Source organism: Kryptolebias marmoratus, linkage group LG9, assembly GCF_001649575.2.
Source record: "Kryptolebias marmoratus isolate JLee-2015 linkage group LG9, ASM164957v2, whole genome shotgun sequence".
Classification (NCBI taxonomy): domain Eukaryota; kingdom Metazoa; phylum Chordata; class Actinopteri; order Cyprinodontiformes; family Rivulidae; genus Kryptolebias; species Kryptolebias marmoratus.
This window is the reverse complement of record NC_051438.1, coordinates 11283522-11310228: the sequence shown is the minus strand read 5'-3', so window position 1 is coordinate 11310228 and position 26707 is coordinate 11283522. Positions and strand designations below refer to the sequence as shown.

Below are 26707 nucleotides of genomic sequence, written 5' to 3'. Positions count from 1 at the left end.
CCAATGACGTCTGCTTAAACTTCTGTGCCTTCTCGATGATAGATGATTCCTGTTGAGCCCAGCGACGGGTAGAAATGCCCACCGGAGCCGTTGTACTGGCTCACGATGGGGCTGGAGTAACCTAGAGAGGAGTGGGTGGGTGAAGAGGTGAGCACAGGGGGGGCCGGCGCTTGCGGCACCCACTCTGGGACGCCCGAGTTGGGGGAGTAGTTACTGAAGCTCGCTGGCTGCGAGGGTCTGTGAGCCCCGTCTAGAGGAAGGTTGATCTGCAGCGGCCGGCCCAGCCCGTCGCCCCCCACCTCGCTCGCCCCGCCACCGGAGACCGTCGACATTTCGGACAGGAAGCTGCTCAGGCACGGCGCGGGCCCCGACAGCGACGGCGAGGGGATCCTGTCCGGCGGCGGGGACATGTTGAGGGCCGGGTGCTTGGGGCTGCCCCGCTCGCTGTCGCCGGACTCCGGGGCCCCTGGACCGCCGTCGCCGCCGGGCAGGGAGTCGGACTTCCTCTTCCTTTTCCGGCGGAAGTTGCCGTTGTCGAACATCTTCTCACAGTTTGGGTCAAGTGTCCAGTAGTTGCCCTTACCTATCGGACCGAGTGAACAGATCACATTACTCAAAGCAATCCCGATCAAAGCACGGCAGCGAACACACAAAATGATCTGACTGTCTTACCTGGGTCGTCCTCGTCTCTCGGGACTTTTTTGAAGCAGTCATTGAGCGACAGGTTGTGTCTGATGGAGTTCTGCCAGCCCGCCTTGCTCTTGTTGTAGAAAGGGAAGTTATCGGCGACATACTGATAAATCTGACTCAGCGTCAGTCTCTTGTCCGGCGCGCCGTGGATGGCCATGGCGATGAGAGCCGAGTAGGAGTAAGGCGGGCGGACCAGCTTCATCAGCTCTTCCTGCGAGGGGAGAGAGAACCAGCTCAGCTCGCCCCCCGGGCCTCCAGGTCCAGCCGGGCCCAGGTAGGGCCTCTGCATGCCGTAGTGCTGAGGCACGAAGGGAGGGCCGGGATTGCCGGGCGGGCCCGTGGTGGACAGGTACGACGGCGTGTTGATTCCGGAGCTGTTGAACCACAGGTAAGGGTTCGGGGACGAGGTGGCGTAGTCACTCAGGTCGTAGGAGGCCGGAGTGGTGCGCTGAGGACTCGGCAGGGAAGGCGGCGGGTAGTAACAGTCGCCGTACATGCTGAGCTCAGGGGGCTCCTGGCCCAGATTTGGGAACTGCGGACCACAGCGAGGTGGAGACTGGTTCTGGTTCTCAAACGAAGACATCGTCAGGCTTCCTCTCACCTCTCAGTCCTCCCAGTCTCTTCTTTTAACTTCTTGCTTGTGGTTGTCCTTCCTTCGTAAGCCAAAGTCTCTGTGATTTTTGTCGACGCTCTTGTTTTGCCTCTCACGCTTGGGATTGAGAGCTAATCCGAACGTTTGCCTCTGAGCTTTAAACGTTGCAGGCAACTCTTCTCCACTCCTTCCTGGTCTGTCTGCCCTTGCTCTGTGTCAAGATGTCACCTGTTACACCTGCTTTATCTTCTCTTTGGCAACGCCCCCCGTCAAATTTCATTGGAGGTTTTCTCAGGTGAAAACTTTCTGTCTCCTTCCCCCCCCTCACCTCTTTTTTCCTGTTGTCAGCTTTTTCATTCTGCCTAAGGCTTTGTTCACCGTCATTTAAATAATTTTCCACTCAAATTTAGTCATCAGTGATTCTTTTTTTTATACCTGCAATTGTACTTATAGTGGGTTGGACGCATTGTTAAACCAAAATAAAGAATAACTATTTTTAGAAAGATTAGACTTTTTTTATACGTTTTCCCAGTCGTTTGCTACTCTTTCTATGGCAGACAGTTCAGTCAGTGTGTCAGCAATTATTTATCTTTATTAATAAAAAAGGGAGGATTCTGTTTTCTTATTTATTTATTTCTGTTTTACATTGAGTAATACAAGAAGATACAATCCGCCAGTAAAAAAATATCTTCCTAAGTGCAGAAACTAAACAGTGATGATGAACAAAACAAATGAAGATTTCCTGATCGTTTCTCTGAAAACAGACAGTCACAGTGTTCAGACTCAAACCAAGACCCTTCAACTGGAATGGGTCCAAAACAATGTCATCATATACATAAAAACATTTTATTTCTCAACTCCTGGTTTGATAATGCTTTAAAATCTCCCTAACATCCTATGTAGAACATTAACTTAAACACTAAAAACACAGTTCAAGTTTTTAATAAGCCATTATTAACAGCTTTTTTTTCTTTTTTACCTCAACCAAATTTAGTTAGTTGCTCACATATAAAACAATTTAGTCATTTGGTGTCTATAAGAAAGATTTCCAGCACAGAGCAAAAGTGGTTTTCAGCCATTTGGTCACTAACACGATACAATGACCTCCTTAAAAAAAAACAAGTAATAAAAAAGAAAGGCCTTTCATTCCTTCCAGTGCGTATCGCCCACCACCTCTCATGTCAGGAGTTTAGATTAAGAATTTTATTAGGAAATTACAGATTGCATCTGTTTCGGTCGACCATGTTGCTAAATCTCACGAAAACCGACTCGAAAAGCTAATCCGTCGCACGCATCCAGTGATCATTTCCTGAAAGTTTCAGTAAAATCTGCCCAGCGGTTCATGAGATATTCTGCTAACAGACCAACACGGCTGATGCTAAAGTTTTAAGCAACAAGTTTATGTAATGAGTAGCGCTTGGATTGTGCTGAGACTGATTCTGTTACTTCCACACTGAATTTAGCACAATATCTGTTAAATTAACAGTTGGCTGTGGAGGCCATCTTGAATTGGGTGGCTCTGAACTTTAATCAGCTGTAGATCTACATCCATTGATTATTTCCTGAAAGTTTCATTAAAATATGTCCAGTGGTTAATAAGATATTTTGCTAAGAGAAAGATAAGTTGACTCCAGATAGTTATTGGCAACGTTTTTAAATTAAAATCTTGAGCTATTAATTAGCACCAAAACTATAAGGTGCGGATCAGTCTCAGTTACTACCAAATCAAATTTTAAGTCAATATCTTTAAATTTGACAGAGTTATAGCCATTTTTGCTTTTTTGAATGCCAGCAGGCTGTGGCAACCATCTTGAATCGTGTTGACTCCAAAAGTTAATCAGTTGTAGACGTTTGTCCAGTGATTACTTCTTGGAATTTTCAATAAAATCGGTCCAGTGGTTCTTTAGATATTTTGGTAACAGACATGAAAACACATGTATGCACATACTCTATTGCTTACTAGTTCAAAGCTCCAAATAGATTTATTTATTTAGGACAACTTCACTGGTTTTTCTTACAAAAAAAAAGTTCCAGTCGAAATAACATCAAAATCAAAGATGCGGGGGAGAAGTCAAGTATTTTCTTTAACACGCCCACGAATTACCTGATGCTAACAGAAGTACAAACTAATGACTGTCATGCTGCCTTTTGTTTCAGGGTAAATAAGAGCCTAAGGGGAACACCAGCAAAGGGGTTTTAAACTATTCAAAAACAACAAACAAGCTGATCAAACACAGATTAGAATAAAAACAGACAGATTAGCTTTGTTTTACTTTAATTCCGGAATTTAACAAATAAGGACAAATGCATTTTTAAAACTAATTAGTTAAGTTAATGATTAGGTGAAGCCCAAATATCAATAGGAAAATAAGCACCATCTAGGATATTTTCTTATCGTTTATCATAATTCACTACATGAGGATTTATAAAAGCTTAAAGATAGTATCAAACGATTTAATATTAAATATTCCTTAAAGTTGCATACTGATTTCCACATTGTTTTTCAACAACATTTACTTAAATAACATACTTTTAGAAACTAATGAAGATGTTTTGTTTATGTGTTTGGACATTTTTCTGTATATCTGTACAGCAGACAAAGTAAATTCAGGAAATAATGATTTTTTATTTTATTTTATTATAATTATTTTCTCACTGAGCACTGCAACAAAAGGTTTAAGATCTTAAAACGTTTACAATTGTTAAAATATTTCTGAATCACGGTCAAACTTGCTAAAAAAATTAATAAAAGAAAACAACAGCTTTGAAACTGGTAAGTTTTTTTCTCTCCATACAGCCTCTTAACACTGCCCTTCAAATACTGAACATAAGTTTTTAAAAAAAAACTGCATTGCCCTTTAAACTTTATTTTACTAAACATTGTGATTTTATCTGCGTCGGACTTTCAGTGAAAGATTTGAACAGGGTTAAACAACAGCTTTATGTTCCACTCTGGTTTCAGCTCAGTGAACTTGACTTCTCAGCACCTGAAGGTGAGTTGTTAGCCTTTTGCTAAATTTAAACCTTCACTGAGTTTAATAACCCGTCTTAACCGCACGGACACACGCATCCCCCCCTCACCACCGCCGCCCTGGAAACAAATTTCACCCGTTAAACAAAATTAATTTCGCTTTTCCCCCCCTTTCTTCGGGACAAAAAGCGTTCATCTCTTCGAACCAGAAGCAGCTAGCATGCTAGCTTTCGCTGTGCTAACGCTAACGGCTAAAACCTAACGGCTAACTCCTCCACCGTTAGAGGTGAAAGAAGGGGCGGCCTGGTTGGGAGTTACAGTCGTAAACATACGAGTGATTAGAGAAGACGCGATAACGGCACCATTTACCCGTTTGTAAGTCGATGGCAAAGTCGTCTTCGCCCGCCGAGCCCGCGCCGAGCACCGGCGACGACATGTCGGAGCTGAACAAGGACTTGGAGCGGATGATTGAGAGCGTGGAGAACATAGCAGGTGCGCGGCCATGTTTAATTCAACGCAGCCTGAGCTTCGCGTATGTAGGCGTTAGTAAAGTTATTAAAACAAGCGGGCCGCGCTCTTGTCCGTGTCTCCCTCCCTCCCTTATAGTGCAGCTGACCTGTATGGTTTATGACATGGTGACGCTGAGGACCGGTTCCGAGGTGGGAGCCTCCATGCGGAGGCTGGAAGAGGCGTACCGCGGCTGCCGGGCGGCGGTGTGCGGAGAGCCGGACCCGGAGGCAGAGCTGCCGGACCCGTGGGCAGAGATACCGGACACCCGCCCCGCTGAGCCTGCCGCAGCGGGACTCGACTGAAGTTCTCCGAGCTTCCCGTAGTTCGGCTCGAAACTTTGAGTCCTCTCTTCCTTCGAGTTACCAAGTTCAAAACTTTGATTCCTCTCTACCTTCCAGTTAACAAGTTATTGATTTAAGCTACAACAGGCCAGGGTGTTCTCGTGTTTACTGATGGCAAATCTCTCGGCCACAGTATGCTCAAACTACTCTAATCCGAGTTAAATAAAGAAGTGAAGCTATTTTAAAAAGCGTACTGTTATTATTTGTAGTCCTTTTGTATTGCCCTGATATGATTTAGTCATTGCCTTTTTCTTAGATTCAGATTACCAAAGCACAATAATAAACAAGTGACTTTGACTTCTGCCGGTTTTATTTTCAGTTGCTTATAATGACTCTTGGCACAATCTCTTTCTTCTTTTTTCTTTTTTTTTTTGTTCTGTGCAAATATTCTTCAGATGGAAAACACAGAGAAGGCCTCAGAACCTGCTGCCGCCGCCGCCTCTGCCTCCTGGGTGGGCCTGGAAAGCATCCTGAGAGGGTTGGACTCGTTGTCTGGCAGCGTGGGTCGCCTGGCGAGTGCGTTTCAGTTCCCTCACCTCCGCCCCCCCAGATGTTCAGAGGCATCAACCGCTGCCCCAGATCTGACAGGCGATAGCTCCAAGTCGATTGATGACATAAACCCAGCTTAGCCGCACGGTGCTTTACGGCGTCTGTCAAAATATGATTTGCTGATAGGAGCAACTGAAGATTCTTTTTTTTTGTTGGCCCAGATGGGTTGTTTCTGAGGTAAAAAGCAGGATGTTCCAACTTTTATTCTGCCACAGGGGACGGTTGTGCATTTAAAAAAAGGGACGTAAGAGCAATTATTATTATCTAATTTGTCGGCTCGCTCGATTGGCTTAATTCCTCGAAAGCAGCGGTTTCAGCTTTGATGTTTTCGTTAAATTTATTACACTGTGAAAGTTCCTTTTCTCTTCAGCCCCAGCGTTCTGGTAAACGTTCGCTCCTCGCTGTTCGTGCGAGGCCTGTGGTAACTTTCCCTTCACCTGGAGTCACTCGGCAGAGATGTGCCTGCCTACGCTTTGTTTCCCCAACATCGCAGTTCACCTTAAATGTTCCCAGGTTTCTTGCTTTTATTGGTTTGCCACGCGGTGCACTTCCTGGCTTTGAAGCTCATGTTATATGAGGACAGAAACGTTCATCATCACCTTCCGGCAAAGGTGAAAGGGCGATAATGTTTTTGTTCGTGTGTGTGTAGGTGTGTGTGTGCGCGCGCTCATTTGTCTGTTCCATCAGCAAAAATATCTCATAAATCCTTGGATTTTAATGAAACCTTCAGAAAGTAATCATTCAATTTACATCTACAACTGAATTTTTTTGGGGGGGAGGGCAGTCAACTTGATTCAAGATGGTCACCACAGCAAAGCGATGTAAGGAATCACATAAACGGCTAAAAAAATGGTAATTTTTTTACAGATCTCCAGCTAACATTTGGTGTGGTAGTAGCTGAGACTCATCCCCGACATAGTCGGAGCGCCAGCTGATCGCGTCAGATCCAAACTGTGCCGTTGGCTGCTTGGGTCAGCTGTCTGTTAGCAAAATATCTCATGAAACACTGGACGGATTTTGATTTAACTCTCAGGAAGGGATCACTGGATGTACTGCTAGAGCTGATTGACTTTCAGAGTCAGTCTGATTCAAGACGGCTGCTGCGGCTAGTCGACTTTAGCCTGCACAGAAATGACTACAAATTGGTGCGTTTTACACATATGGCGCTAAAGCTTGGTGTGATAGTAGCTGACTGTCATTCCCCACACACGCTCCCATGCACTAACGGATAATGCAAGACATTACACGAGATTTCCTGTAATTTGAGGTTTGACAAAGACGACTGTTACTCTGTCATAATTTAACACAAGCTGATTTTAATCAGTTTTAGGTTTCCAGAAACCTACTGGACTGTAAGTCTCGCTGACAAGAAAGTGAGAGTTTCAGTGGTGTCAACATTCATATAAAATCCAGTCAGCTTGAGTCCTGTTGTTATTAACACCTAACGCTGCTGGAGACTGAAGAAGACAGAGCTGCGGTGTAGGCTTTTTTTATTTATTTTTTATTTTTTCCCACTTAGGGTGTTTGATTTTTGTGTGTAGTAACAGTTGCTGGAGACCTGAGGCGGCGATGTGACAAAAGATATTCTCTTACTGCTGGCAGTGCAAGCCCAACTGAAGCAATGCGATCTGATCCTGTGCGTCGGCCACCCTGACAAGCTGGCGCTGCTCAAGAAAACCCCCCGAAGCGGCGACGCGGCGGCGGCCCCGAACTTCAACGGAAGCCGGAGCGCGGATGGAGGAGGTAACGCCGCGCGTCTGCACCTCGTAGGAAGATATCCAGAAACCTCACCCCCCTAACAGGAGAATTATTCCCTTTTGTCTCATTCTGTTTACTAAAAATAGTGAAAGCAGCAGCAGCAGGGAGGAATTGCGTAACCATGACCTTTCGGAGATTGTGGAAATTGTGACATTTGTTCGGATAGTCTTAAAAAGCTCCCTCACAAAAGCCACATGGACGTGTGCACACATTAACACACAAGAGCAGATGTTAACGCCCACGTCAGGGCCCCCCCCCGGCGCCGGCGCCGGTCAGAGTCCTGCAGGGTGCAGCAGGCAGCACTGCGGCTTCTCTGCGGAGCTCTGGGCTGCGGCGTCAATGAGCACCAGCGGCGTGTTCGTGTAATGGATAATCGCCTCCGTTACCCCCGGGAATCTCTAAAAAGCACAACAGCACACACGGAAGATGACAAGGACCTAATGACGCAGCGCAGCACCAGTCAGCGTCAAACGCGACCCGAGGTGCGCCGCCAGATGTGAACTTTTTGCGTTTAATAGAGCGAGCACGCCAAATATTTTCCAGATTTAAAACAAAAAAGAGACAAATTAGGACTATTGTCACTTTCAGTGTACCTGAGTTCTGTTGAAGCCGTTGCCGAGCAAGTAGGAGTTGCCTTGGCGACGGATCTTGATGTTGTAAATCTTGCCTTGATTCAACAGCATCAGAGTGTGGGGGTGCTCGGCAGAGCCCTTTGAGCTGTCCCTCACGATGAACGCTCCGTCCTGCCAGAGCAGAAAAATCAAACGTAGAAACGCATCAAACGGACAGCGTCCACGTCCGAATCCCTGTGCCCGTTAGGGACCGGGGTTACAAACTGGCCTTTAGCTACAAGGCCAGTGTTTTAATGTCGTGTTTACGTTCACGCTGTATGTCTGTAGTTTAAAGTAGAAATAATGAGCATTTTGTATTTCTGTGTGCATTTTTTTCTACTCAGAGAGAGAAGAAGACGTACGATCTGACCTTGTTCACCGCTCTGAGAGCAGCTTCGGCTTCATGGCGAGTCACATTTCCTCCATACCAGCTGGGATCCAAACACTGGGCTCAGCAGAACACAAAAGCTAAAGTAAGAGACTTATGAAACAAACGTTCTCTCTTTACTGTGTTGTAGTAGCGGAGGTGTTCCCTAAATAAGAGCAGCGCAGATAATTACACATATCAGACTTGTTAATAAAAAGCAGCTTCTTGAACAAACTGCGGAACTCCCTGATGTGTTTGTTTTTTGTTTTTTTCTAAACAGCGCCATCTGCTGTCGTGACTCTGAATGTGCTCTTGGTGCACAACGAACACACAAAGAGTCCCAGCACAGTTTCATTACCGAGCGTTCCCCCGCGAGCACGAGCGTGGAGCGTGGCCTGGCTTCGGCGCCGCACGTTTCACTCGTCACTTTTTTGGGCTCTGGCTTTGCTCCATTTAACTTAGTACGTTGTGTCAGCACAGGAGGAAGTGGAGGTAATTTAGTTGATCTAGATTTAAAAAAAAAGAAATAGTGAACTTTGAAGTATTTAAAATGACCAGTAACTTGTCGGTGTTGTACCTGTGGACCACGTCTGCAGGCTGAGGGGCTCTTGGTTGAGGGACATGTCTGATAGATGAACCCGAAGCTTTGACGGTACCGCCCCCTGGTGGACATGTTGATGATGTCACAACAATTTGGCAGCATCCAGAAGCCACATACATGATAATAAAACATACATACGTGTTTGTGAAAAGCTTCTCTGTGCTGGACAAGGGTGCCTGGGCTTCTTGCTTCTGTCGATTTGTAAATCGGAATGGGGAACTGTCACGAAGAAGGAGAAAATATGCTCTGAATTAGATCATTTGGCAATCGGCCCGTTACCAAAAGTAAATCTGAAAATGACCGTTGCCCTCTATAAATCAGGCACTTGTTCTTTCACCAGGTGGTTTCAGAGGTTGTGGAGGAGAAGAATGGGTCATTCTTCTTGGGTAGGGACGTGGAGTTTTTAAGCTTTCTTCTGCAGAAAGCACAAAGATAATTAACAGGCTTTAGACATTTTTTTAATTACTAATGCAGGAAACAAGAACATCCGTTCTGCCTTCAAAGCACAAAGACCAAAACTATCAGATATACTTATTTATTTGTTTTCATTTCTGTGTGCTAACTCGGCTGTCAGCTACCTCTGTGGCAGTCCTGAGCTCTCACGGACGGACGCGGCTTCACTGAATCCTTCCAGGCCGGCGGCGCGTCCTTTTCTTCCTCTGCCGTCTCGGGCTCCTCCGAAGGACAGATGTAGTTCTCCTCTCCTGGTTTCTGTGTAGGGCTCTCGCAGTCATCGTCACTCCCGCTGTCCTGAGCGCGGCACAAAGAGGCAAGTACAGCACGGGTTACACGCCCGCAACGCGCCACGCTTGACTCGGTTTGTGGCGATGAATGTGGCCCAAGGCGACCAGCATTTCACTCACAAACTCATCGGAGTTCCAGACCTCTTCATCCTGTTTAAATACTTGAAAGAAGAGAAAAAACAATACAAGAAACGATGCAGAGATCACAGTCTGTCTGATATCAGAGACGGAGAGAAGCTGAAACGTTGGTTACCTGTTTTAGGAGTCCTCTGTGTCTTTAATCTGCATACACAAAAAATAGATGAGTGCTAAACGTCGCTCTGTGGCCAGCTGCGCTTTCAGCTGACTCTAAATAAAACCTGTTTACTTACTGCAGGCCGAAGGTGTTCTTCCTCTGCTCCTCTGTGTTGATTTCTCTTTGAATATTAGTCAGTATTCTGTGAGAAAACAGTCCACAAGCTGTCAGCAACATCCGTAGCATTTATACGCAGACCGCTCTCTTGGCTTCAAGGTAAAATATATTTTCTGTCACACTCACGGGAGGTAGAGGCTGGGGAACACTTCCATCTGAGACTGCGACATGTGCTGAAGGAAATACGAAAAAATTCAAATACGATCAACACGAGAATGGTAAAGACAGGAGTTAACTTACGATGAACTGGGCGCCGGTTATACTGCTCTGTAGCACCACGCTGTCACAGCTGGATAAATTAAGCTGGGAAAAAAAAAAATTAAAAAGGCAAACCAGATAAGTTTTATTAGATACTTGAGACAGGTGGTAGTCTGAAAATATAATTAGTTTCTGTTCAAATCTAATTAAAGCTCCAAGTGCATTTACCGTGTTTTCCGGACTATACGGCGCACTTAAAAGCCTTCAGTTTTCTCAAAAAACAACAGTGTACCTTATAATCCAGAGCGCCTTATATATGTAAGAAGTCATAATGTTTTAGTACGACTTTGGTTAAATTACAAAGCTGCACCACTCGCAGCATTAAGGCTCAGATATAGTCGCTTTATGTAGCACACCCCGCGCAGACCTGAGTGAGCGGTGGAGGCGTTTATACTTGAAGCTTACGTTGGTGCAGTATCCTTCCGGGAGTTTTGAACCGTTTGATTATATCGTATGATCTCTCTTAAAGGAATCATATAAATAAATGCTGATACAGGCAAACCAGCGCCGCTAGAGCACCGAAATCATACATTTTAAATGGAGTGCGGTCCGCACAAAGTTACAAAAATGAAGATGCGCCTTATAGTCCGGTGTGCCTTATATATGACAAAAGTTCCAAAATGGACCATTCATTCACAGTGCGCCCTATAGTGCAGAAAATACGGTACATCAAACTAACACAAATATCTGAGACCATGAGCTGCTGTTTTTACTAAGATACACGCCAAAGTTTTCCTTATCAGCGCTCCGAATAAGCTGCGATTGTTGACACTGTTTAAGCATTACTCTGTCATTATTTATTTAATTAAGTACCCAGCTTTCCTTGAAGGAACGCATATCGCCTTTCAATGCAGAGCTTTAAACTGAGGAATGATGGCGTCTTGGTCAAACCCTGTAAGCGGCGCCATGGCGTCAGAGGTTTGTCAGTTTGCTGTTTGAACCGCCCAGCAGGCACGAAGGAGACGCCTCAGCAGAAGTTCGGGGAAAATGAATTGCTGCAGCGCATCCGTCTGGGAAGGGTCATAAAACTATTTGCAAACAACGTGGAGTGCATCTTTCTGTTACAGAGACATTATTTCACAGGTGGGACATGTTTAGGGCGTCCCAGCAGGAGGGGGAGGAGCAGCATATAAAATCTGCACGCCTCAGCATGTTGAAAGTTCATTACAGTAAAAATATATATAAAAAAACAGACTGAACAAATGTGGCTTGTTTGGAAGAGTTGCTTTTCAAATCAAGCTGTTGTCAAGCTTCGAGGAACCAGTGCCGCCGTTAAAGTCCCGACCTCGTAGGATCCCCGGGGCGGGGCTCCGGGACAACAGAGCCGGGCGTTAACGACTGCCCGCAAACCGCAAACGGGAGCAGGCCGAAGTTCCACAACGACGCGAGACCGCCGTAAAGTCATTCAGAAGCAGTTGGCTCACATGACTTCTGCTCAGGTTGTGTGTGTGCTCCGTGTTTTTTCACACGCTGCATTTGCGTGGCCTTGGCTCTGTTTGGGATAAATAACGACACGCCGGGACGTCGCGTTGTGATTTGACCAATGTTGTATTTGCTTAACCTTGAAAAGGCCCAACCAGCTTAACCCATCACTGAATAGATTTAATTGAAACTTTCAGGAAATAATCACCGGATGAATGTCTACCACTGACTGACTCTCGAAGCCAACCGGATTTAAGATGGCCGCCACAGCCAGCTGACCTGAGACAACGCAAAGATGGCTCTAAATCAGTCACTTTTGCAGATATGGTGCTGAAGTTTGGTGCCAAAGTTGCTAAGACTCGTTCACAACACATACTGCAAGCGCTGCTCATTACATGAGAACTTTGCCTAAAATCTTAGCATTACCTGTTAGCGTCAACCCTGATTGTCTGTTAGCAAAATATCCTGATAACCACCTGGCAGATTTTAATGACCCTTTCATAGAGTAATCACCTGGTTGAGCTCTACAGCTGATTCCATTTTGAAATCAACACAATTCAAGATGGCCGCCACAGCAGCAATCAACATTAGCCAACACAAAGTCTGTTTTGCGTGGATTGTGCTGAAGTTTGACGTGGTAGTAGCTGAGAGTCCTTCACAGCACCTGCTCTCATCATACGAGGACCCACGTGACCTTATTTTTTTTTTCAGATTTGATCCAAACGGTTATGACTCATTTCTCAGCATTAGATGATCTCGGTCTAAAACCCAGGCACGAAAGGTGGCGGGCGATTTGCATTCCTGTAAGACGGGCTGGACCTTTCATTGAAACTACATTTCGAAGTTGTCGAAGCCTTGACTCATTGGGTATTAATCTTGTTCCTTTAAAGCCTAACGACAATTCTTGCTCCATCCACCCTTTGTTGAAATGTCTTTCTGACATCAAGGCTTCACTTTTTTTTTTTCATTTTTCTCTGGAGCCCGTTATGATTTTGGTGATAGCGCTTGACTCTGAGTTTAAGTTTACTAAGCAGATTAACTCTGTTTTGCAGAAAGGTTGTTTGTTTTTATTCCAGCTCAGGCAGATAGCTTCACTGAAGTCAGCGTTGACCCGACGTGACCTAGAGAAAATAATTCACGCGTTCATCACAACCCGACTTGACCTTTCTTCCCACGTCTCCAGCTTGCCCCAAAGTGCTGCGGCTCGGCTTTTAACAGCAGCTCGTAGGTTCGACCCCTGATCGCCGACCTTGTCCTCACTTCGCTGGCGTCCCGTGCGCCGCAGAACAGATTTGAAAATCCTCCTGTGGATTTATAAATGCCTAAATGGCCTTGCGCCTCCTTACGCCTCTCCAATTCACTTCCACCTTACGTTCCTTCTCGGGGCGCTCGCCTCATCTTCAACCTGTTTTTTTTTTTTTTTATTATTTGTTTTGTTTTGTTTTTTTTGCCTGTAGCTTTTTCTGCTGTGACTCCTAAACTCTGGAGCAATCTGGCTCACAAGCATGAGATTAGACAGGCATCTTCACTTCCTGTTTTTTAAATGTCTTTCTAAAAACACATCTGCTCTCGCTGACATTTCACAAGAACGAGTTTAGTATCGTTTTATGCCCCGGTTTACTTTCTCCTGATGTTTTCATTTCATTTTCTAACTACTTGTTGTTTTTAAGCCCTTTGGTTTAAAAAGTGCTTCACATATCTACATATTTTTGTCAATCTAACATTTATAAATCGAGCTGAAGTATTGCAAACTGCAAATTATCTGCATCGCTTTCTTCAGATATGTTTTTATTTACATGCCAGATGTGTGTTTCATGTTGCAGCAAACCAAATAACAGAGCCCGACTCACCTGCCTCATGTAGTCGGCTAGAGTTTGTGTGTTCCAGCCCATCACCTCTTCTTTGGAGGGAGCGTTAACCAAACTCATGCTCGCTTCTCGAGCACGGACGGGCAGAAGCGAATCCTGCCGAAACGTCGCCGTCGACGATTTTAAAGTGAGCTCTTTCGGCGAGTCATCCTCCAACCCTGTCCTGTCCTGTCAAGGAACTCGACGCTGCAGGTTTCAGAGCGGCAACTCGCAGGTCGTCGTTTCGAAAATAGACGCTGCTTATTTCCTTTCTCACGGCGGCTCAGGGGCGCTGCTTTTGTGAGGCGCTATTTTGGGCTCAACTCGCACAGAAATACACGCATCTTGAAAAAAGATAAAAGCCCCAGTTGTTGGTTTCGCATATCGGACCATTTAGAACGGTCATCTGGTCCTTATCAAGTAAATGCAACCCTTTTTTTTTTTTTTAGTACTGATAAACAATCAGTGGAAAACAGATTAGAAATTATTTGCTGTCAAATACAAACTTGAACGCACCTCGGAGTTTAGTGGCTTGAAGAACCAATTTAAGAAGGAATATCTTATCTACTAAAAGGATCTGTTTTTTTGTTTGTTTGTTTACTTTATCACACACTAAAGACGTGCAGATATATATTAGACAAACCCTTTTATCTTTATCACTTTTCAGAAGAACCAAAGCATTTTTTCAATGAGCTGCAACACTCACTGTTCATTTACCCATCCCACGACTCGGTGAGGATCAGGATATCATACTTTTATTCTGTCCTGACATATAAACTGAATGAATATTAGACTGTAACTGTATCGTTCTCTCCAGCTCTGTAACATGTCGGCTCTTGTTTTGCAGCTGCGGCCCTCGGGTCTCCGTCAGACCTCCTGGTATCTCGCACCCAGGTGAGAGAGGAGGGCCACGGGGAGAGGCGGTGATCAATCACCCTCAGATCCTCACAGCCCCTCAGGGCCTGTCTGGTTCAACACATGAGTTTCTCCGGGGGGGGTCCTGGTGGGGAGATCCCCCCCTACCTCCAACCTCGATGAATGGCATCCTCCGGAGAAGCAGGGTATCCACATGTAGAGCAAGCATCGTGGAACCAGTGACGGAGATAAGGGGCTGCTTCTCCGAGGGTCTCCGGCGGATTAAGAGCCTTCATTAACACACAGCAGGGCAGCATGGGAAACACACAGCAGCTCCACCAGTAAACAAACAAACAAGAAGAGTCGTTGTTGTTGTTCGTTTCATTTTTGGGCATTTAGTTCCTTCCACAGTCAGGAGCTTAAATTTCACGTTTTGTACCTAATTCGATCTGTTTTGCAGGGTGGGTGTGACTGTTTGTCTAGGTTTTTTTTTTAGGTTTGAAGATCCCTGCAAACACTAAATGTATTTGCATTAAAAAAATTAAAAAAAAAGCATAAACTGAAATGAAACGAAAACAGCCGCTGATCTTTTCTGTCGATCCCCAGAATGGCGACACCGGCTTATCTCCAATGTAATCGCGAGCTTGTCGTTTTTATTTACTGCCTCTGCAGTGACGGGCCTGTGTAGAGAGAGTCAAACGGCCCCCCTGTTTCTGGTAAACTGCTCCCCCGCCCCCCCCAGGCACAAACCCCTGAAGAAGGCAACATCCTTCCCATCTCTCATTTAGCTGAGGTCCTGGCAGATTTATGACACGTCCAGCTGGGAGGAAGATTTTTGGAGTCGCAGGGGGTCGAGGGAAGGAAACAAATGAAAGGCTCTTTCAGGTCAGTGGGCGGAGACGAGAGCCTTCTAAAAACCTCATTACTTTTTAAATGATAAGATTAGAAATGAGTGAAAAGAAAAGCCGAGCCACTTAAATTTCTACCCGCCTGCTCGTATTTGCAGCGCAGTAACTGGACTTCGGCGTAAATCAAACACCAATTCATGAGTTTGTCACGTTTCCCTTTCGGCTTTGATGTATTGAGCTACATTTGGCTTTGTCATTGGGATGTTTTCCCCCCGTCAAAAACAAAAAAAAGAAAAAGGAAGGTGATTCCCGCTCAGCATTACCAATCCAAATACTTGTAGCTTTGTGAATGATTCCCCTAATCTGCCTCGCGGCTCTTTGAATAAAGTCAATACACACTGACATCAAAGTGCCGGCGGATCAGTGGAGGATCAACACCTCGGTTAGGTGTGATCTGCCCCGTGTTAACCATGTAATCCCCTGTTAGGTGCATTCAGATCATTCTTATTCTAGTTTGTTAGTTCTGACCGTCGCAGATCCGGTGATCGGAGCGTTTATTGGGTGAACTAGTTAAGTTAGTGACTGAACATCAACTCGACAATTTCCATACTTTATTTTTAATTAAGCAATAAACATAAATACACGTGTGTGTTTGTACAAGCAGACTGGGACACCGAAGAAAAAAAAGTGCAACTATTTACACAGATCATACATACTTAGAATCGAGTTTACACGATGGCAAGATGTGGCTAGAGGGCCAGAAGTGGCCCTTGGAGAGTTTTTAGATGGCCCTTAAAGTTCTTAAATAAAAAGTATTCAGCTTTACAATAAATGCATGACAACCAATATTTGATTAATGAGTCTTGCAGTGACATAAAAAGGAGTCTAAATTAAACATCAAGCTTGTAAGGGCGGTATCTCATTCAGCTTCAATTGTTGGCAACTAGTTGCCGACTGAAAACGATAAGCAAACAGGCTACTATTCAGTTTGTGCAACCAGAAAGCCGTGCGGCTGCATTTTTCACGACCTGTTTCAGTGTGTGTGGCTTGCAAATCGGTATACTTGGTCACATTATTTCACATTATTTATCAATGCTTCAGGAAAGACAAACACAACTAAAGTTTACATTCATTAAGCCAGGCGGGGTCCCCAAGTGGAGGTTGGGTTGTGCAACACCAAATAAGGAGTTCTTGAGAAGACATTCAGATATCAAATTATCTTTAGAAAGGATTGCCAGGGACATATTTAGTGTTAGCTGTTACAAAGAGATCAACACAGTAGTCATGAAAAGACCAAAAAATAAAAATAAAAATAATACTAATATGGTTGATGGGGCTCTTTGTTAAATGATTCAATAAAAATGTTTGCATGTTTGAGCCAGCAGCAGTCGTGGCCACGAGTTTCTGCAACTTTTATGTTGTCGCTCATAAGAGAACCACTGAGTTAAGCTGATTTTTTTTTTTTTTTTCCCACGAGTGCCAGTTTACAGCAAGAAGTGTCCGTCATTCCAAGAGAGCGTCACTGGGATCAGGGAGATATTTGTCAACAAGCAAACTATGCTACAATTTGTTTCTAATAAAAAAAAAAAGAAAAAGAATGAAAATGATCTGTCTCCAAGGTGGTTGATTTTCCAGTTCAATGTGGCCCTCGGGAAACCCAGTGTTGCGTTCATTTGGGCCCACGTTGTCTCCGCCTCAGAGCGGGCCCGTCGCCGCCCTCCCTCCTGGCGCACACGTGTCTCACCATGACCTGGGAGCAGTCCTCGCAGTCCACCTTGCAGCACCAGTGGAACTTGCAGTTGCAGCTGCTCACCACCTCCGTGCGCCTCTCCTCCACCCTCAGGCCGCAGTCGTGGCACAGCCTGCGGCAGCTCCTGCGGCCGTCGGCGTGCTGCTGTTGCTGCTGCTGCTGCTGCTGCAGACACTCCCGGCCCTCCGTGCCGTGCAGCCCCAGGCTGCCGTTCCTCCTGCAGTAGTCCGGAGAGTCCTCCAAGTAGACCAGCTCGGTGTGGGGGATGCTGCCGAACGTGTCCGCGATGGCTCCTCGGCTGTCCGCGCTGTTTCCGGCCCTCTGGCGCTTTGTGTCGACGTCCAGCATTTGGGCGTGGTTGTACTTGACCTTTAGGTAATCGCCGATCTCTCTGAAATTGGACAGCTGCGTCCAGCAGGTTTGGACGCTGCAGCTCTCAGACATCCCGTGGCATCTGCAGATTCTCTTCATCATTGCCTTCACAGCCTGATGGAAACCAGGGAAAGTTAAAATGACTTTCTGACTATTTCGAATCAGGGTTCTGGAAAGGTTCCGAACAATTAGAAGAACAATCTCAGTTTGGAGAAATAATGTTTACATTGGACGGGCCTGATGAGCTAACTGAATGCAGCCAAGATCAATATGGATTACTGTCAACTTAAAAGAACTCCAGTCTCAAAGCTTTCATAGCAGTTCATGTGAACGACTAATATACTGCCATCAGGGTCACATACAAGGATTTCTGCTGGTTTTTTCAAGTTCAGCAGCTAGCTGTGGCACTTCTAGTGCAGCCTGGGGTCAAATCTGATGAAAATGTTCAAATATTTCTGCCACAAAGACCATGTAATGAAAAAAAAAATGGTATTGATGTAAAGGTTTAAATAACAGCGTCTGCATAAAACACTATAAAAATTTTAAAGAGTGGAGTTTTGTGATGGCAGCAACTGTAATGACGAGCTACTAAAAGCCTCTTTTTACAAAGCAGTTTTGTGAATCGGCCAAAAAAGACCAGTCCACCTTTGAGGTGCCTCTGAGCATTCATAATGCGTCCGAAACCTGCGGAGCTGTGAGCTCTCAGAGCCAAAAGGAGGTGTGGAGCGCATCTCCCTTGTACCATTTTCAAACTGTGACGAATGAACGCGGTTTAGCTATCGTCTTTGTGGTTTAAAGCTGTTGGCTGTCATCATCGACCCTCTGCCACAGCGGTTCCCCATCCCTGGTCCTGGAGGAACACCGTCCTGCGTGTTTCAGTTGTTTCTCTGTGGCTCTGCAGGAGCCTGTTAATCACTCAGTCACTCAGATCAGGTGTCAAAGCAGAGAAACAACTGAAAACATGCAGGATGGTGTTCCTCAAACCACTGCTCTGCTCGGCTTCAGGCTTTTAAACCCCACGGCTCAGAGGTGGTGCAGTGGTGGGTTGCCTTCAACCCTTGGTTCAGAACATTCAGAAGTTGCACCAAGATGACCAGGAGGCGTCTGAGTGTTTTGTGAAAGTGGACCCATTTCCAGTGATCGAGAACCCCTGCTGTCTTAAAACAACTGCCAGTGTTTCATTTGAACTCTAGTACTGTGGTCAGCTTATCTTCACGCAGCTAACTGGGCAGAAATATGATGCTCTTCCTGCAGGGAGTGACCCATGCTGAACTGGAGGTTGTGCAGGTAGCTCTTGTTTCTGCTGTATTCACTTGCAGGTAACTATTGTAGTCTGTGTAAATAACTATGTAATGTCAAGCTGACAGTGATGTAAAAGTTTTTGATTCAGAGTTTGCACAAACCGCTATAAATCTCTTTGAGGACGACAATGTTTTATCACTGCATCGATCCGCTTCGGTCTTGGCTGTGTTCAGACTAGCCATGAGCTCGTCAGACCCCTCGCATATAAACCGTTTCTCCAAACTCAGGTCATTCAAAAAGCCATCACAACTGGTAAGACATTCACTGTTTGTGCCGAACCCTTTTTTTTTTGTTTCATCACAGTACTGGCTGCCTTTAAAGTACACTCATATGAACACGGCTTACATGGCGTCCTGCTGCGTTGTTGTGCAGGTTGACAGCAGCCCTGGAGTCCTGCCCTGTCTCCAGCGCGTCCACGTACTGTTTGGAAATCCTCTCTCCAAAATCCACATTGTCACTGCAGCCACCCCATAGCCAACCGCGGCCGCCTGCACACAACACAGTATCCTATTTTAACCTCCTAAGACCCAAACTCTTGCATGGCATGCATTTTTTTTATTCTTTTGGCTTTTTGGGCTGATTGGCATCTGATGTGAATCAAGGATTTTCTAAGCAAACTGTGACGTCCACACATGTGGATGTCAGGTCCTATAGGAGGTTAAAGCTTGTTGGGGTGGGGGAAAAGAGAACCAAAACTCGTGGATCTCACCAATTTTGCCGTTGTTTGAAAGGTCACAGCCACAGTTCTCCAGGTCCCCCAGACTGCAGTTCCTGGTCAGAGTGAACATGACTCCTGCTGCACTGATGGCGTGGACAAAAGACGTCTCTCTGGTGGCTGTTGGTGAGGAGGAGGGCGCAGTGATTTAATCTTTAATAATAAACAATAAAAGCCTCATCCGGATACATTCAAACCACTCAGCGTGTGTAATGGACGCAATGAAAAGAAGAAATCTGCATTTCCAAGTGATGAAGATTTTAATTTTGGTTCTTTTTATTTGAAACACTTGATTTCTCAGGAGTTTAAAAAAAATCCCCACCTCTTCTGAGTCCTCTGAGCTGCGTGGCGCTGTCCGGACAGTTCCATCTGTCCCAGGCGAACTGGTGCTTGCACTCCGCAATCCCACTCTGCGCCCCAACCTGCACGCTCCTTGCATAGGTGAGATAGGCCTGGAAGAGAGACGGGAAGTTTTTTATTTAAAAAAAAAAATATTTCCACATTAGAAGCATCATATTAAAATACAGTCGCTTCAAATTGCAAGTTCCATTACCTTTGGTCCAGTCATGAGAAAGTTACTGGCCACCCTGAGAGGAAAAAAGAAAGCATTTCATTTGATTTACTTAGTTTTTTTTATTATTATTATTTGTCTAAATAAAACGCACACAAAGAGGATCTTACCAAGGGTGTCCTGTTTTCAACAGCAGAAACAGGAGCCAAAACACTGAACGCATCTTTTTTTATTATTTTTTTTCCTTAAGTCTGCGGCCTTTTGGAGCTTCTTGTCGCCCGGTGCGCTGAAACTTCCCTCCTTTATGCGAGCGAGGAAACAAATGGAAGTGTTGTTCTCTTGCTCCCGACGCCCTGATTGGGTGACCGACTCGAGAAACGCCTTTATGCGCACTTCAAAAGGATGCAGCTCCGGGCCCCTGCTGCTGCGTTTACGGCCGCGGGGCACCAATATACAAACGGTGGGATCAAAAATGACAGATCTATCTAACAGAATTGTGCGTAATGTAGGGGTGAAAAAAAAACAATTATTTATTGTGCATTTTCAAATTCCTTTAACTTGTTCAGTCGATAGAAAGTTCAAGAGAGCTGGACTGGAGAAAAACAGAACTTGACTTATTTACAGATTCCATTCTTAGAGGTTTTTTTTTTTAAAAAGTGCAATAAAATACGCTGACAGTTCAGAACTCCACTTTCTAATAAGAGTCAGTAAAGTCTATGATCAGGTCCTTGATCAGTCCTGGGGTGCCAGCTGCTTCCGCCTCGTTTGATTCTGCTGCTTTCTCCCTCCCAGGCGCGCGCAGTAATATTTCGTGACGACCCGCGTGCACTGTTCACACTTGACCGTGCAGCACCAGTGGAACTTGCAGTTACAGCTGCTGACGACCTCGGCGCGCTTCCTCTCCACCCTCAGGCCGCACCGGTGGCACAGCCTGTGGCAGCTGCTGCTCTCCCGCTGCGACGCGTTCTTCTTCCCGTCGCCGCCCCTCAGACACTCCCGGCCCTCCGTGCCCTGCACGCCCAGGCTCTGGTTCTTCGCGCAGTAGTCCGGCGAGTCCTCCAGGTAGACGAGCTCCGTCCGGGCGATGCCCCGGAAGGCCAGCGCCGCGGCCCCTCTGCCGTCCGCGCTGTTCCCGGCCCGCGCCGGCTTCTTGTCCAGCTCCAGCTTCCTGGCGTGTTTGTGCTTCGTCTTCAGGTGGTTGCCCACCTCTCTGAAGTTGGGTAGGTGCATCCAGCAGGTCTGGATGGTGCAGCTCCCAGACACCCCGTGACATTTACAGCCTCTCCTCATGGTGGCTTTGACTGCCTGACAAGAAAGTCACAGTTTTACTCGGGGAGTATATGCGCACACCGTGCGTAAAAGTTGCTTTGCGCACAAAAAGCACAAACACTTCTGCATTAAGATGGGCTGTTAAAATACAGCATTCCTTCAAAATGATAACTGCTGCTCATATATATTACCAGTCTGCCCGCCTCGTTGTTGTGGAGGTTGACTGCTGCGCGTGCGTCATGCCCATCTTCCAGTGCGTCCACGAAATGTCTGGAGAGTTTTTCTCCAAACGCAACATTGTCACTGCAACCTCCCCAGATCCACCCTTTACCACCTGAAGTAATAGCAATAATATTAATAATAATAATCAGAGATGTTGTTTCTTTGCAGTGCACTCTTAGCTTTCAGCAGTTTAGTTTAAAAATGCGCACCTGTTTGACCAATCCTGGAGTCATCACAGCCGCAGTTGTCAAAGTCTCCCAAACTGCAGTTCTTGGTGAGCGTGTACATCACTCCGGCTGCGCTGATGGCGTGGACAAAAGAAGTCTCCCTTGTGGCTAGAAAAAAAAAATAAAGAAAGAAATAGGCATTTTCACTTGCTCGGTTTGGCGCATTAAAGGCTCAAATATACGCACAGAACGTCCAGATGAACGCGCCGCCACTAAACTTTTCTGTTGCATGAAATCTTCTTGATTTGATATTGAAATAATAATAATTATTACATCTTACCACTTCGAAGTCCGTTGTGTGTGGACAACTGGAGCGTGCTTTCTGGACAGTTCCACCTCTCCAAAGCGAACTGGTGTTTGCACTCCTTTATTCCATTCCGTGCGCCTGCCTGCACGCTGCTGACATAACTCAGAAAAGCCTAGAGGGAGGAAGCAAAACGGTAGTGCTATTTTATCACACATTTAGAAATTTAAAAAAGAACAGTTTAGGATTATATTATGATTGTGATAAATTTAAAAATAAATTAGGAGCACTGGGAGGGAAGATTACGCACGATACTTTCCCATAAACAACAACGTGATTACCTTTGGGCCAGTCATCAGGAAATTATTCACCGTCCTGTTGAGAGAAAACAAGACAATAATGCGCGGCACTGGAAGACACACACCTATAAAGGTAATTCATCCGTTTTTGAACGACATACCAAGCCGATGCCAGCTGGAGCTGGATGAACACGGACACAGCCACGACTGGGAGGACGGTCAGGGGTCCCATGGCAGCTGCAGTCTGAGCGGGAGGCCCGTCTGCTGTGGTCCAGATGTGCCGGAGGGCAGCTACTGATCGTGCCTCCCCGCCTCCACGGTGATGGGATTTATACAGTCGGGCCTATTTGACTGACAGATTTTTTTTTTTTTTGCCCTGCAGGTTAACATTGCGCTGCGAAAATGCGTCAGTGACGGCATTAACTGCCTGCGTCCCCACTGACCAACAACAGCCGGCCTGTGAATAGGTGCACTTCAAAGGCTACTGCCCCCCTACCCCCCCCCACCCCCCNNNNCATTCACCTGTCGCTCCCGGCTTCTCGTCCTTAATATGCGTTTCCCACGAACAGAAAGACAGCAACGAGTTAAAGCCTAATCTGAGGTTTATTACAAGTCGGATAGACTCGGGTCAGCGCGAAGCTCCTGCACCTGCTCACACAGAGAGGCATTAAATAACCAGAGGCTGATATGATATTTAATCATATCCTAAATGTAAGGACAGCAGAGAGGCTTTTTTCCCCCTTGTCTGTTTGGGAATTGGCACCGGTGTTCCACGAGGACGCACAGGAAATACAAAAGCCTCCGAGCTTTTATTGGGTTTTTTTTTTGTTTTGTTTTGTTTTTTTCGGGAGTGACGCCATATAGTCATGTAAATATCGCCTCACACGTTGGCGAAATTGGCACGGACACGATAATAGGGTAATGGATGTTTTCCTGGGAAACAACTCGGTGTGAAAACAGTCTGGAATTTACAAGAGCATAAACTGTTAAACTGCAGCGATGCGCCTCCAAAATGTTGTTCTTTTTTTTTCTTTCTTTAAAGTACAACTATAATTAGATTAAAAAACCCAAACAAAACATGGGTAATCCTACTGTGGATGATCTTGATTTCACATATAGTCATTGCTATCCATTAGGTTGATTTAATTCCAGAGATGTTCCCAAGTTGGTGATTAACTTCCCAGTTTTTTTTTTTTAATATAAATCGAATCTCCTCCACTTGTCAAATCCCTTAAAACGACAGATCCACTCATCGCGCTGAACAATGGGCTGAGGTGCGCTACACAATAATGGGGGGGAGGGTGGGTGGGAGGGTGAGGATAATCCTTACTAATTAGATATATTGGCCACATTCATTTTCAGGGCAAGACTGAAACCAAGAGCTCCTCCCCGGCATCAGCAGCAGGCTCGGAGTTGATGCTGCTGCCGAAAGAGAGCTCCTCTAACTGCTTTAATTGGTTAATAACAGCAGACAATGGTTTTAATCTAACCTGGGGGGTGTGCCTGCACCGGTCCCATCGAAACTGTTAGAGCCAGATCCTGAATGGATTGATAAGTGGCCCTTGTTTCAGTCCATTATCAGATGTTTCTCAGGTCAAACCGAGCTGCATGTTCAGAATATTTCGATTAATAAGGCGCGTTGCCATTTGGATTCGCCTTAATGAAATGTCACTTAAAGTCATCTCAGTCCTGGGAGTGTTGATTTGTGGGGCCGCAGAGGGGAGGGAAACAAAAGGTGACAGATGTGACGGAATGAGTGGAAGTGACAGGAGTGGAGACGCCACCAACAGCAGCCAGTCTGGAGCTTATGATCAGATTTGTGTTATTCTAATGTTAGCAGGTTGGTAGAGAGTGGCTTGCACCGCTGAGAAAGTCAGCATTTAAAAAAAAAAAAAGTACTTTAATAAACACTGATGAATTGTTTTCAGTCAATCTGTCAGCACCAAGGAAAATGTCCCTTGAGCACTAAGTTATTATTATTATTTTATTTTTTTTATTTTTTAGACGCCAGTTATCATTTAATGGAATTTTCTTTTCTTTCTTTTTTGTCACAGCATTCAATTAAAAAAAAGAGGCGTTTTCAGTCAGTTGTGAGCAATTTCTCTGGGAGGCATAATAATAATAATAATAATAATAATAATAATAATAATAATAATAATAATAATAATAATAATAATAAAAATAATAATGTTTATTTAATTGATAGAATTAGGGAGATCAGGTGAGGAAAGAAACGGAGAGGTGGAGCTCAGTCATATACCAGAATGAATTAGAACCAACAGGGAGGTCAGTTAATCTGGTAGCAAACGTAAAGCCGGTGAGCTTTAAAATGGTAATTTTACTAACCCCCTAAAACTCAGCTAAATCAAAACATCTGCCCAGAAATTTAGCTAGGAAGTGTTAAGTAAAGCAAAACAACAGATATTTGTGTCTGTTTAATGAATAATATCAGTTCTGATTCAGAGAACCCTGTTTAAAAGACCACCCGATTCACATTTCCACTTCCAGTCCCACAGAAAGCCTGTCACGTGACATGTCCCTGTATTTTCTACCAGGAGGTTAGAAGATGGACTGAGCTCTGTGAACTCGGATCAGGAGGCATCCTTCTCTTGAGAAATCTCTGTCACACAGATGTCTTGTTTGTGGCGTCAAAATGTTGTTGAATTTCTGAAATTATAAGGTGGACTCAAGAACTGAAACAAGTCTTTTGTGGGATTTGTTACATGACTGCTGGCAGTGGACACACAGCTTCGCTTCACTTCACTCCAGCGCCACAACAAGACTTGCCAGTTGCCTTCTATTCCTTTTTATTTTATTTTACAAGGCCTGCTTGTTTTACTTAAAAGAAGTCTTACCTGATTGAGTTGGTTGGATCCCAGCGGTGGTGATCATGGGCTTTTGTGGTCATTCCTCCCTTCTCTGGAATCTGCGTTGAGGACTGGAGGCTGGAAGGTCACTCCAGGATGATCAGTCACTGACCACTCAAGGGATCAAATTGTTGTGGGAAAAAAAAAAAAATCAATCCAGACTCAAACTGGGAATCTTCTCAACAGTAAACGCTTATTACACTCGTCGACAAGGAAGAGAAAACGCATTCTTCAACAGATTCTGAGTCTGTTTGTCTGTTTCTTACATGCTGGGACTCCCCCTGTGCACCAAGCAGCTGGTTCATTCAAAAGTTTACATTTCATTAGACACAACACCTGAGACAGAATCCAGTTTCAGACAGCCTTGAGGTGTCTAAGACCTTGACCAACAGCTCTGTCCTGAGAAATACAGACTGTACCTCTCTGTAAGTCAATACAGATTACTTAAAAACACATTCTTAAAGGTTACATGAGTGCATTAAACATTATTAAATATTATATTTTACCTTAACAGGCGGCGAACAATGAAAAAGCATCAAGCATGCCAGTGGTAAATGTCTTCCTTGCTCAAATAAAATATCCAATTTAAAATAAACAATTTTCTTTTTTAACTAAATAACCGCAATATTTAGTTTCTAAACTACTTAAAACTTCTTAAAAGTGCTTTAACTGCTTACTTACTAAGACACTTAGATTTGTTTAGTTTTTTCTTTTTGTTTTTTCATAGACAAACATTTTAACCAGTTTGTGACTGTTCCATCCATCCATCCATCCATCCATCCATCCATCCATCCATCCATCCATCCATCCATCCATCCATCCATCCATCTTTACCCACTTGTTCCTGTTCAGGGATGTGGGGAGCTGGTTCCTGTCCTCTTCAGCAGTCGCTGGGCAAGAGGCGGTACCTTCAGGACAGGTTGCCATGGTGACAGAGATAAACTTGACATTTAATGACAATTTTTAAGTAACGAGTTAACCTAACACGAGGAGGAAACTGGAATACCTAGAGAAAACCCACAAGTAGAACATTGAAACTCCACACCTATAAGCCTCAGCTGGAGTTTTTTTATTTTACATTACTTTTAATTTATTTTTTGTGTGTTATTAGGACAGTATGTTAACTAGTGGTTTACATTAGTCTCTTTGATCATGCTTCACATAAACTGTTTTTTTTACATGATCAGAGCATTTATTTCTGAACCTTGATGAAACCTTATGGAGCCTTGAATGAAAGGGCATCAGTGGTCAGAGTCTGGGCCTTGCTGTAAGGGCATCCAGCAGGAAGGACCTACAGAACTGTGTGTTTGTGTAAACGAACACGTGAGCGCAGTCGTTTGCTCATAAAACAGAAAAAAATACATTCGAGGCACGAGGTTTCCATGTCTTCGTGTTTATTAGGTAAAGAAAAGTAAAAAGTTGAATAAGAAAACAGCCCACGTGTCGACCTTAATCGCTCCCATATGGATGGACAGCCTCAATCCCCAACCCCACCCCCCTGGCCTGGATGCCTATCTTTCTCTCTGTGCTGCATCGGCCCCACCCCCTCCACCT

The 26707-nt window shown here is 45.0% G+C and overlaps 5 protein-coding genes across 5 annotated transcripts; 1 reads left to right on the top strand and 4 right to left on the bottom strand.

Annotated features, from left to right (window-relative positions):
• Positions 1-6: 6 nt before the first annotated feature.
• Positions 7-1512, bottom strand: foxi3b (forkhead box I3b). The gene is made up of 2 exons (XM_017433010.2): positions 673-1512; positions 7-583 (listed from the first exon to the last, which is right to left on the bottom strand). Exons 1-2 carry the CDS (start codon positions 1271-1273, stop codon positions 15-17), a joined length of 1170 nt encoding a protein of 389 aa, XP_017288499.1. The 5' UTR covers positions 1274-1512; the 3' UTR covers positions 7-14.
• A 2718-nt stretch (positions 1513-4230) lies between these two features.
• Positions 4231-5387, top strand: syce3 (synaptonemal complex central element protein 3). The gene is made up of 2 exons (XM_025009796.2): positions 4231-4745; positions 4860-5387. The coding sequence occupies exons 1-2, from the start codon at positions 4637-4639 to the stop codon at positions 5063-5065; spliced, it is 315 nt and encodes a 104-aa protein (XP_024865564.1). The 5' UTR covers positions 4231-4636; the 3' UTR covers positions 5066-5387.
• Positions 5388-5466: 79 nt separating this feature from the next.
• Positions 5467-13976, bottom strand: lcp2b (lymphocyte cytosolic protein 2b). The gene is made up of 14 exons (XM_037977512.1): positions 13676-13976; positions 10386-10448; positions 10272-10318; positions 10105-10170; positions 9987-10015; positions 9854-9894; positions 9569-9740; positions 9328-9405; positions 9129-9209; positions 8967-9051; positions 8748-8895; positions 8393-8467; positions 8005-8154; positions 5467-7809 (listed from the first exon to the last, which is right to left on the bottom strand). Exons 1-14 carry the CDS (start codon positions 13751-13753, stop codon positions 7684-7686), a joined length of 1239 nt encoding a protein of 412 aa, XP_037833440.1. The 5' UTR covers positions 13754-13976; the 3' UTR covers positions 5467-7683.
• A 2852-nt stretch (positions 13977-16828) lies between these two features.
• LOC108245811 (protein Wnt-8a-like) lies at positions 16829-20248 on the bottom strand. The gene is made up of 6 exons (XM_017433013.3): positions 20196-20248; positions 20068-20101; positions 19837-19966; positions 19509-19634; positions 19145-19287; positions 16829-17611 (listed from the first exon to the last, which is right to left on the bottom strand). The coding sequence occupies exons 1-6, from the start codon at positions 20246-20248 to the stop codon at positions 17045-17047; spliced, it is 1053 nt and encodes a 350-aa protein (XP_017288502.1). The 3' UTR covers positions 16829-17044.
• A 410-nt stretch (positions 20249-20658) lies between these two features.
• On the bottom strand, positions 20659-26675 carry LOC108245806 (protein Wnt-8a-like). The gene is made up of 7 exons (XM_017433008.3): positions 25142-26675; positions 22448-22637; positions 22329-22362; positions 22024-22162; positions 21726-21851; positions 21486-21628; positions 20659-21330 (listed from the first exon to the last, which is right to left on the bottom strand). The coding sequence occupies exons 2-7, from the start codon at positions 22516-22518 to the stop codon at positions 20758-20760; spliced, it is 1086 nt and encodes a 361-aa protein (XP_017288497.1). The 5' UTR covers positions 22519-22637; positions 25142-26675; the 3' UTR covers positions 20659-20757.
• Positions 26676-26707: the final 32 nt, after the last annotated feature.

What these genes read in the sequence shown, in the direction of transcription:
- foxi3b (XM_017433010.2), bottom strand. Translation starts at nt 1,273, where the DNA reads ATGTCTTCGTTTGAGAACCAGAACCAGTCTCCACCTCGCTGTGGTCCG. An exon ending in GAGAGACGAGGACGACCCAG is followed by an intron (nt 584 to 672) that starts GTAAGACAGTCA and finishes TCGGTCCGATAG; the next exon opens with GTAAGGGCAACTACTGGACA.
- syce3 (XM_025009796.2), top strand. Translation starts at nt 4,637, where the DNA reads ATGGCAAAGTCGTCTTCGCCCGCCGAGCCCGCGCCGAGCACCGGCGAC. An exon ending in GAGCGTGGAGAACATAGCAG is followed by an intron (nt 4,746 to 4,859) that starts GTGCGCGGCCAT and finishes CCTCCCTTATAG; the next exon opens with TGCAGCTGACCTGTATGGTT.
- lcp2b (XM_037977512.1), bottom strand. Translation starts at nt 13,753, where the DNA reads ATGAGTTTGGTTAACGCTCCCTCCAAAGAAGAGGTGATGGGCTGGAAC. An exon ending in TAACCGGCGCCCAGTTCATC is followed by an intron (nt 10,319 to 10,385) that starts GTAAGTTAACTC and finishes TATTTCCTTCAG; the next exon opens with CACATGTCGCAGTCTCAGAT. An exon ending in AAGAACACCTTCGGCCTGCA is followed by an intron (nt 10,016 to 10,104) that starts GTAAGTAAACAG and finishes TTGTGTATGCAG; the next exon opens with ATTAAAGACACAGAGGACTC.
- LOC108245811 (XM_017433013.3), bottom strand. Translation starts at nt 20,248, where the DNA reads ATGCGTTCAGTGTTTTGGCTCCTGTTTCTGCTGTTGAAAACAGGACAC. An exon ending in TTCTCATGACTGGACCAAAG is followed by an intron (nt 19,967 to 20,067) that starts GTAATGGAACTT and finishes TCTCTCTTCCAG; the next exon opens with GCCTATCTCACCTATGCAAG. An exon ending in GCTCAGAGGACTCAGAAGAG is followed by an intron (nt 19,635 to 19,836) that starts GTGGGGATTTTT and finishes CCTCACCAACAG; the next exon opens with CCACCAGAGAGACGTCTTTT.
- LOC108245806 (XM_017433008.3), bottom strand. Translation starts at nt 22,518, where the DNA reads ATGGGACCCCTGACCGTCCTCCCAGTCGTGGCTGTGTCCGTGTTCATC. An exon ending in ACACAACGGACTTCGAAGTG is followed by an intron (nt 21,852 to 22,023) that starts GTAAGATGTAAT and finishes TTTTTTTTCTAG; the next exon opens with CCACAAGGGAGACTTCTTTT. An exon ending in CTCCAGGATTGGTCAAACAG is followed by an intron (nt 21,629 to 21,725) that starts GTGCGCATTTTT and finishes CTATTACTTCAG; the next exon opens with GTGGTAAAGGGTGGATCTGG.